At 34.0% G+C, this 9,316-nt stretch overlaps 2 protein-coding genes across 2 annotated transcripts in view; one reads left to right on the top strand and one right to left on the bottom strand.

Moving 5' to 3' along the window:
- The first annotated feature begins 2,753 nt into the window (after positions 1-2,753).
- Positions 2,754-4,079, top strand: LOC107725958 (NADH dehydrogenase [ubiquinone] 1 alpha subcomplex subunit 5-like). Its single transcript, XM_016535392.1, has 5 exons — positions 2,754-2,825; positions 3,340-3,384; positions 3,524-3,640; positions 3,761-3,826; positions 3,921-4,079. The coding sequence occupies exons 1-5, from the start codon at positions 2,805-2,807 to the stop codon at positions 4,020-4,022; spliced, it is 351 nt and encodes a 116-aa protein (XP_016390878.1). The 5' UTR covers positions 2,754-2,804; the 3' UTR covers positions 4,023-4,079.
- A 1,615-nt stretch (positions 4,080-5,694) lies between these two features.
- Positions 5,695-9,316, bottom strand: part of LOC107725913 (receptor-type tyrosine-protein phosphatase zeta-like) — a 61,719-nt gene continuing 58,097 nt past the window's right edge. The window contains exons 29-33 of the mRNA XM_016535328.1: positions 9,206-9,313; positions 8,971-9,120; positions 7,748-7,890; positions 7,539-7,674; positions 5,695-6,644 (exon numbers count right to left, since the gene is read on the bottom strand). Of these exons, the coding sequence (XP_016390814.1) occupies positions 6,510-6,644; positions 7,539-7,674; positions 7,748-7,890; positions 8,971-9,120; positions 9,206-9,313 (672 nt within the window). The 3' untranslated portion in view covers positions 5,695-6,509. The remainder of the gene's footprint in view (positions 6,645-7,538; positions 7,675-7,747; positions 7,891-8,970; positions 9,121-9,205; positions 9,314-9,316) is intronic.

Raw genomic sequence — 9,316 nt, 5'->3', positions numbered from 1 at the left:
CGAACTGTTGTGTATATATATATATATATATATATATAAACTAAGAATCTTGATTTACACATTTTAAGCCTAAACACTTTATTTTTTATTTGTTTGTTAACAGAATTCAAATAACTTATGTAGAACTCAGATGCAGAAAATTGCATAAACAGAATTAAAAACACTGTTATCGGAGGAGGGTAATGACCTGTTTTTAGTAAATGTAGCCTATGTCTTATATCTTACTGGTTTGTAACAGTATTAGAAAACATGTGTTTAACTGCACTAAGACCCCACTGGTCATATTGACAAGAATATTGGACTCAAGCATTACCCAAACACTCCAGAAAACACATTAAAGCCCTGCTTTGACAATAATACATTACTACAAAAACCTAATTAACGACTTAACGAGGACTGCTGATAAAGAGAAACGCACTTGATGCGTAAAGTTACTTACAGTGAGTCGCGCCACATTGTTGATTCCTGCAGTGTATCACAAGGTGTGTCAGCTGATTTCGCTGATAGGCTGGAATATGTGCTGTGTGTAAAGTGACATAATGAGTCTGTCACTGAGCTGTCATGGACTTTTATGACTGTAAAACCATCAGAACGTGGTGTAGCGACTGTCATGTTGACATCAGGTGTCATGTTGTTGACTAAATTAAAAGGTGTCACGCTAAACAACGTGAAGCTTTCTGACGCCCCTAGATGAGCGGATGATGAACCGCACAGGTTCTACCAGACGAACCGTGTTATAGCGCCACCAACTGACCGGAAATTACTTATTTTTGGGTTACCGACTCGCTATTCACTGCCAATATGTAGACGTCTCTTAAAATGTCTCCTTTTGTGGTCTGAAAAAAAAAGAAGGGCATACGGCATTAGAACGACATGAAGGTGAGAAAATGATGACTTAAATTTAAGTCATCATAAGCAATGGTGGTCGTTGATCAGACACAAATATTTATTTTTATATTTTAAAACAAATATGCGATTTTATCAGCATCTAAAATAGTCATCCAGTAGATAAACAGAAGCATATTATTTTGAGAGCAAAATAGGACTTTAATAAATTAAATTACAATTTCCATATCCTTTAAAACAATTAGGCTACATCACTCTTTTAAAGAAAACGTTTCTTTATCAAAACTTTTTCCACCACACTGTGACAAACAGCTGATCATCAGCTCCATCTTGCGGTCAATAAGTTAATAAGCTTTAATCAATGAAACAAACAACCCCAGTGCTGCCAGTGGCAGGTAGAGGGGCTGACATCCAAATTTCATATTTTACGATTTTGTCATTGGTCAACAGAGCAACATGAATCTAGCCAACTAGTTTCTAAATGATCAAGATTAACTCTCAAAACAGATATAATCTCACAGTGAACTCAAACTCACAGTGTAAACACAGTACAGGACAAAAAATCTTACGAAATTATTTTAGTTTATCTATGGGTGACTTAGATGTTGACTCATGTTTGTTCTCAACTATACAATGACTTTATGTTGTTGTGTTTACTGATTGATGCATCATAGATTGAATTGTCTTCCATTTCTGTCACATGTAGCTAAGTCTCAGGATAGAGGTAGCTTCATATTTAATGGTATGATTTGTTAACTGCATTTAATAGATTACTCTTTCAATAAAACATTTGCAATTGCTTTGCAAAAAGGGGGATTTGTGTGTGTGTGTGTTTGTGTGTGTGTGTTTTGTTTTTTAGGCTTTTGAGTTTTCATGTAGGCTACATTGACGCACACGCAGGTTGCCAGATTGACGAAACCAACAGGAACGAGCGCACTTGACGATGAATGATTAAAACAGTGAAATGCAAACTCAGAATATGACGCAAACCTGCAATAATTAAATATGTTAAATTACACAAATGTATCTAATCCCATTTTATTAACCAATGTCTTTGCTGCTGACCTTTGATGATCCAGTTCAACCATACTAATAAGCAAAAATGACTTTAGACAAACTAACAATTGTGCTTCATTGTTTTTTTTATTGCTGAAGAATGTTGAACCTTTTTCTCCTGTGTTCTACTGCACAGACATGAATTTACTTTTCCTTCAGCCTGAGGTTGAAAGGGCTTTTATATTTGCTATAAATAGAACTTCTTACATTAAAAACAATCAAGCCCTGCTCATATTTTAAAAGTAACGTGAAAGTAACGCAAAAGTAACGTAAAACATTACTTTTCATAAAAAGTAACTAAGTAACTAATTAGTTACTTTTTTAGGGAGTAACGCAATATTGTAATGCATTACTTTTAAAAGTAACTTTCCCCAACACTGGAGGGAGCAGGTCATCACCTGCTCTTACATTTAGGCAAAAATTTTATTTTAAGTCATCATTTTCTCACCTTTATGTCGTTCTAATGCCGTATGCCCTTCTTTCTTTTTCAGACCACAAAAGGAGCCATTTTAAGAGACGTCTATATAATGGCAGTGAATAAAGTAATGTGATAAAGTTAGAGTTTTTATTTTTTAAGTAAAGTTTTTATTTTTTTAAACTTACACTATTATTATTATTATTTAGCAAGACGAATTTAATTTTAAGAGGGCTAAAAAAGTTAATTAAAGTTTAAATGGAGAACCTATTTGAAGTACTCAATAAAATAATGCTTTATTAAGAATATACGAAACAATAATTAAAACAATAATTAAATATATAAAACTAAGATGATATAGAGAATTTGGCTAAAAGAAAGCACAAATGAGCCAAATAATATTTAATAAACTACATGAAGATAAGAGCGAGCCACGGACGTCACACTCAAGCGACGGAAGTTGCGTTGTTGACCCGCATCGGCAGAAATGGCTGGTGTGATCAAGAAGGTACGTGCGGAGGTCATGAAAATATATTAATAAAACTGTTGATATTCATCCGTAAATGAAGCTTGTATCTAAACAATGGGGCGTTTGAATATCTCCGCCTTTTTTTGAACGGTTGTCCTCGGCGTTTGTGTGTATATAAATGCGTGAGTCGTGCTTTGTTTTGGTCGATCGTGATGGCAAGTGTAGTGAAACCTGAATCAGAAAATAGGGGTTATAATGATGCAAGTGATTAGTTTGATAGTTTCATATCTTTCTGGAGCTGTAAATGTCATGCATGGGAAATAAAGTTCTGCGTTTGACACTTCAGTGTTAGATTTATACGACACTGCATGCATGCGTTAATGTCTTTATAGCATAATTGTGGCATTGCCATGTCTCAAATGCTTAAATTAATATGCACGTGTATTAATTGTTAAATGTCGAATGACCTTATTGCATAAGTTGTCTTGACGATTTCATTAAAGAATAACCTTCATACATGGAAATATGCATCTGTTGGTCGTCTTATTTTTAGACCACAGGCTTGGTTGGCCTTGCTGTCTCCCACAATCCACATGAGGTGAGTGTTTTAATTTCATTTCGATTAATTCTAATTTTAATCCGCATATACTATCCGTTTTTTTTTTTCTTTAGAGGAAGTTAGAGGAATTGTGCACATGTGATTGCCAGCTATTGAAGTGTTGCTTTCTCTCCTGAAGCGTCTTCGGATTTTGTACACAAAGATCCTGGGCTCTCTACAAACTATGCCTCAGGATGCTGCCTACAGGAAATACACTGAGCAACTGATCACCCAGAGGTTCAACCACGTCAAATCTGTAAGATATTGAAAATATGCTTTACTATGCTAAAAGAATGAGATTTAGATTTAAGTATTATCTTGAACTGATAAAAGAAATTGTATTGATTTGTATGCACGTCGCTTTTTTGCTGTAAAGGAGCATGATGTAGAAAAGCTCGAAAAGAAAATCAACTGTGGACAGATTGAGGAGGTTATTTCACAGGTGAGAAGATGTGATAATGAAAGATCTCAAATCCTCATTTACAGTAAGTTTATAGAAAGTGAATACAGTGTGCCGTACCTCCGTGTGTCTGCAGGCCGAGGCTGAGCTGGCTTTGTCCAGGAAGATGACGGAATGGAAACCGTGGGAGCCTCTCGTGGAGGAAGCACCGGCGAACCAGTGGAAATGGCCCATCTGAAGTCTCATGATGTTCATGTACATATGTTTATATTAAATAATAAATCAATAAACATTGTCCATTTAAGTTGTGCATTTTCTTTTTTTACAGCTCTGTGTCATAGAGTTGGAAATTATATCTAATAATAATATGATCATTTCTATAACATGTAATAAAATATTTTGAGCTCATGTGAGGTATGAGATATGCAAAATCTTTTACACAATCAATCACTATTTAAGTTTTTTTCCAGTGACTTAAACGGGCAGCGAGAAAGAAATGTCGTCTCAATTAGGGCCATTTAAACAAATTTAGAGTAAAATGTGTATTGTAAAATCAATTTTGATTTGGAGTTGTAGCCTTGTGGCCCAGCTCAAGGTCTATTAAAGGCTATAAATGACCAAAAATACATATCAAAAGCCAATCCATTTTAATCTGAATAATAAACACAAATAATGCAATGGAAAAGGTAATTAAAAAAAATATTCTGTGTTTTTGCATTTTTATGACTTTGTGCTATATAATTTGCCTAGGGACTTGAAAGGTCATGAAATCTGAGTGTAATACTTTTACAAGGATTAGGAAACTTTTAAAAATGTAACTCATTCAAATAGTAAAATTTAAGCTAAATAACATATCAATACCATCAAAAGCGGGAAAACATAATTAGAGCAAAATACTAATGTTTTACCATTTATATACTTTTGGTTAGCTGACTTGCCTACAGACTTAGATTACCATTAATGATTATTACATGTAGTCTCTCAATATCGTAAATCTAATGTATAACACACAAGAATTATGAAACACTTTTAAAAATGTAACTAAAATATTCAATTTTTAGATCAGTACCATAAGGCGGCAGAAAAAACATCAAATTACTCATGTTTTTACATTTTTATGCTTTTGGTTTGACGTGTTTCTATATGTAGTCTCTCAATATCACTTTTATAAGAACTAGACAATTATAAAAAAAAAATTTTTTTTAAAAAGATTTCAATTCACTCACGTACATTTTGTGGCTAAGCAGTTTAGAACCTCAGTGGAAGAAAGTACAATGTTAAGAAATGACCAACACTAGAAGAAATGATGTGCGTGTAAAATCCGGTTTTGTTTATTTTTATTGTGCTTTCTTTCTTGTATCCAAGTACATCCTGTGTTAAAGCTTGACAAAAGGCCTAAATGATTAGACAATTTAAATAAAAGTTGATAAATATGGAGATAAATAACTGAATGGTGGTTATGAAACGGCGCAGAGATTCACTGCTGATTTAAATCTAGAAGGATGCAGTAAGAGTTCTAATTATTACAAATTAGAATTGTACGAAAATGTCTGTTACAACATATCAACTAAGTAAATTATTTTTTTTTTAAATCTCGAATTTCTACAATTAGAAATGAAAAATTCAATTGCTACAATAACAAACATAGTAAAAAAAAAGAAGCGCTAGTCATATAAATGTATTTTAAGAAGGCAGAAAAAACATCAAATTACTCATGTTTTTACATTTTTATGCTTTTGGTTTGACGTGTTTCTATATGTAGTCTCTCAATATCACTTTTATAAGAACTAGACAATTATAAAAAAAAAAATTTTTTTAAAAAGATTTCAATTCACTCACGTACATTTTGTGGCTAAGCAGTTTAGAACCTCAGTGGAAGAAAGTACAATGTTAAGAAATGACCAACACTAGAAGAAATGATGTGCGTGTAAAATCCGGTTTTGTTTATTTTTATTGTGCTTTCTTTCTTGTATCCAAGTACATCCTGTGTTAAAGCTTGACAAAAGGCCTAAATGATTAGACAATTTAAATAAAAGTTGATAAATATGGAGATAAATAACTGAATGGTGGTTATGAAACGGCGCAGAGATTCACTGCTGATTTAAATCTAGAAGGATGCAGTAAGAGTTCTAATTATTACAAATTAGAATTGTACGAAAATGTCTGTTACAACATATCAACTAAGTAAATTATTATTTTTTTAAATCTCGAATTTCTACAATTAGAAATGAAACATTCAATTGCTACAATAACAAACATAGTAAAAAAAGAAGCGCTAGTCATATAAATGTATTTTGGTCTGTTGGTGTGGCCGATGGTTTTATATATTAGAATCACACCTCTCTCTTCTGTACTATGAGGCTACTTTCAAGAACGCTTTTCTATCTAAAAATTTTTACCCCCAAAATAGATACCGTATGAAATCATATTCCCCTGCTACTTAAATAAATATTTCTTCAACAGTTATGTCTGACTAAACCTAAGACATCACCAGCAATACAGCAGTCACTGCTTTTCCAAAGAGTAGAAATTTTGGCATTAGTTACAACAATAATATTATATCAAAAAAAGTACAAAGGTAACAAAAAGGCACAATAAAAGACCAAATGACAGTATATCCTGTACCCATGTAGTCCGTGTAGAGACTTTGGGAGGGCTTCAAAAACGACTTTCTCTTGATTCAATGTACGTTTCCTTGGGTGAAGTGTGACAGTGCTCTGTATAGCTACATGAGAGACTCCAGGCTTTCTGATGGGCTGGCGGGAACCGTGCCGTTGTTTTCCGAGTAGTGAAGAGCTCTCTCGTCCTCCTTGGTGCTCACCAAACTCAGGATCGCTTTGTAGAGAAACTGATACTGATCCTGCAGGAAGATGTAAAAGGAAAAGTTCACCCAAAATGAAAATGTACTCAACATTTACTCACCCTCAGGCCATCCGAGATGTAGATGTTTCTTCATCAGATTTGGAGAAATGTAGCATTGCATCACTTGATCACCAATGGATGCTCTGCAGTGAATGGGTGCCGTCAGAATGAGAGTCCAAACAGCTGATAAAAACATCACAATAATCCACAAGTGATCCACACCACTCCAGTCCATCAATTAACATCTTGTGAAAGCCAAAAAATGCATATTTGTAAGAAACAAATCCATCATTAAGTTGTTTTTAACTATAAACCATTGCTTCGGCTTAAAATATGAGTCCATAATCACAGTTCCTTCAGTGAAAAAGTCCATCCCCTGTTGTCCTCTCAGATCAAAATATATTTCTTTAGAACTGTTTTTGCTTGTTAACAGTGCTTGATCTGTGCAGATTTCTCTCCTGATTCAGTTGAGTCGACTTTTTCAATGGAGAAAGCAATATTATGGATAAGAGGACTCGTATTTTAACCAGAAGCAACGGTTTGATGTTAAAAACATCTCACTGATGGATTTGTTTCTTACAAACACGCAGCTTTTAATTTCACAAGACGTTATTTGGTGGACTGGAGTGGTGTGGATTGTGATGTTTTCATCAGCTGTTTGGACTCTCATTCTGACGGCACCCATTCACTGCAGAGCATCCATTGGTGAACAAGTGATGGAATGCTACATTTCTCCAAATCTGATGAAGAAACAACCTCATCTACATCTTGGATGGCCTGAGGGGAGGACATCTGAAGCACATTTTCATTTGTGAGTGGACTATTCCTTTAACCATACACATTTTATAATTCATATCTTTAACAGACTATACTAATATTTCAGTCATCTTACAATATCATTAAAGATGCCCGGTCTCATGAGGTTGATCATTCTGGCGGTCTGATAGACGTCCACACTGTTCTCCTCCTCCAGCTGGTTAACCAGGGTGGTCAGTGAACAGAGTAAAGCAGCACTCGTCCCTCCAGACCTGCACAGACACAGTGAGGTGTGACACACTCCTCTATAGCAGTCACTGATAGAGCAATGCTATGAGACTCTACCCATCATGGATGATGGCGGGTCCCTCTCGACGCGAGCTCTCTTCTCTGATCATGTTGATGAGCTCAAAGCAGTTGCTGATGGGACTGTCAGGGTTCGGCCAGCGAGGGCTCTGGTACTGCCGTACCTCCAGCACATAGTCGTCCTGTCAAATACAGCCACGTTTCAGTTGCTCCACAGACTTGAATGCTTCAGTTTGAAATGCAATGTCCAGCACAAAGACAACTTTCAGAAATGTTAAATGTGAGAATCTTAAATGCTTTGTTTTGTTTTGTTTTTGGTGTGAATGTCACAAAAACAACAAAAATATATACTTTTGCATTAAAAATTGAAAGCCTATCTTAGTGTCACTAACAAGTTTTTTTTATTTATTTTTTTTACATTTAATTTACATATTAAATTACATTATACATTATTACACAATAATATTTAAATAATACTAATTATTATGACTTTATAATATTATAAAGAATAGTTTTTACTTAAGTCTTTTCTTTAATTTTTTAAGTGATTCTCATTAGCATTTCGATATTGTAATATAGTAAAATTTACAGTAATTAAACATTTCTATTTAAAATAAAGGCAGTGCAAATACTACTACTATTTATTTATTTAGTACCTTTTTACTGATTATTTTACATTTACATATTAAATTACATTATACAATAATATTATGATTTATACTTTTATAATATTATAAATTAAAAATATTGTAAACAATAATTATATAAATAATTTTATAAATTAATCTTTTAGAATATTATAAATTGTCATTTGTACTGTAATATGTCCATATGTTTTTACTTAAGTTCTTTCTTATATTTTCAATCATTCTTTTCATTAGATTCTCATTGCTGTAATATAGTAAAAACTACTGTACAAAAATATTTTTATTTAAAATAAAGGCAGCACAACAACTACTGCCATTTATTTATTTTCCTGTATTGAGTTGTAAAATAGGTTTAATTATAATAAAAATAACATCACAATGAAAATATCACAATGAAAAAAAAATCAACTGACACTAAAATGTCAATAAATTCATTTTTATGCAGTATATATATATATATATATATATATATATATTTTCTGTAAATATATATAATCATGTTGATTGTGGGGTGAAATATGACCCAAGCATGTTCTTGACAGGTTTTGTGAGATTCACCCTGAGCAGCTGCAAATACGGAGTTCTGGCTTCATAAATGAAATAAGTTTTATTCACCTTCAGGGCCTCCAAAATGAAGTCCTGTACCACGAGTGACTCCTCATTGGACAGGCACAGTTTGTCCTCACCCCTGAAGGTCACAGTGAAGGTCTCGCAGCTGATTGGCTGATCTTTAGTGGGCCAGTACACACACTCTCCCTCTCTGCTCTGTGACGGTCAGAAACGACAGGCCTCAGTTATTACATACGGATGTGTGCAGAAGTTTAAAGGTGTTTGTGTGCGTGTGACTCACGGCGCTCTGTGTATCTGGCAGAGAAACTATGATCTGTGCATTGTGATCCCAGATCATCCTCCAAAAGTCCTGTATGGTGTTTGGCAGAGGATTCTGGGTAACGATGAACTC

The sequence above is a fragment of the Sinocyclocheilus rhinocerous genome, unplaced genomic scaffold (assembly GCF_001515625.1).
Source record: "Sinocyclocheilus rhinocerous isolate Xijiao unplaced genomic scaffold, SAMN03320098_v1.1 scaffold395, whole genome shotgun sequence".
Taxonomy (NCBI): domain Eukaryota; kingdom Metazoa; phylum Chordata; class Actinopteri; order Cypriniformes; family Cyprinidae; genus Sinocyclocheilus; species Sinocyclocheilus rhinocerous.
Note: the sequence above shows the minus strand (reverse complement) of the source record. Positions and strands in the feature narration are given on the sequence as shown.

Bases quoted from the DNA above. Each gene is read 5' to 3' on its own strand.
- LOC107725958 (XM_016535392.1), top strand. From the start codon at position 2,805: ATGGCTGGTGTGATCAAGAAG. The intron at 3,385-3,523 runs GTGAGTGTTTTA...TCTCTCCTGAAG, and splicing joins TCTCCCACAATCCACATGAG to CGTCTTCGGATTTTGTACAC. The intron at 3,641-3,760 runs GTAAGATATTGA...TTTGCTGTAAAG, and splicing joins GGTTCAACCACGTCAAATCT to GAGCATGATGTAGAAAAGCT.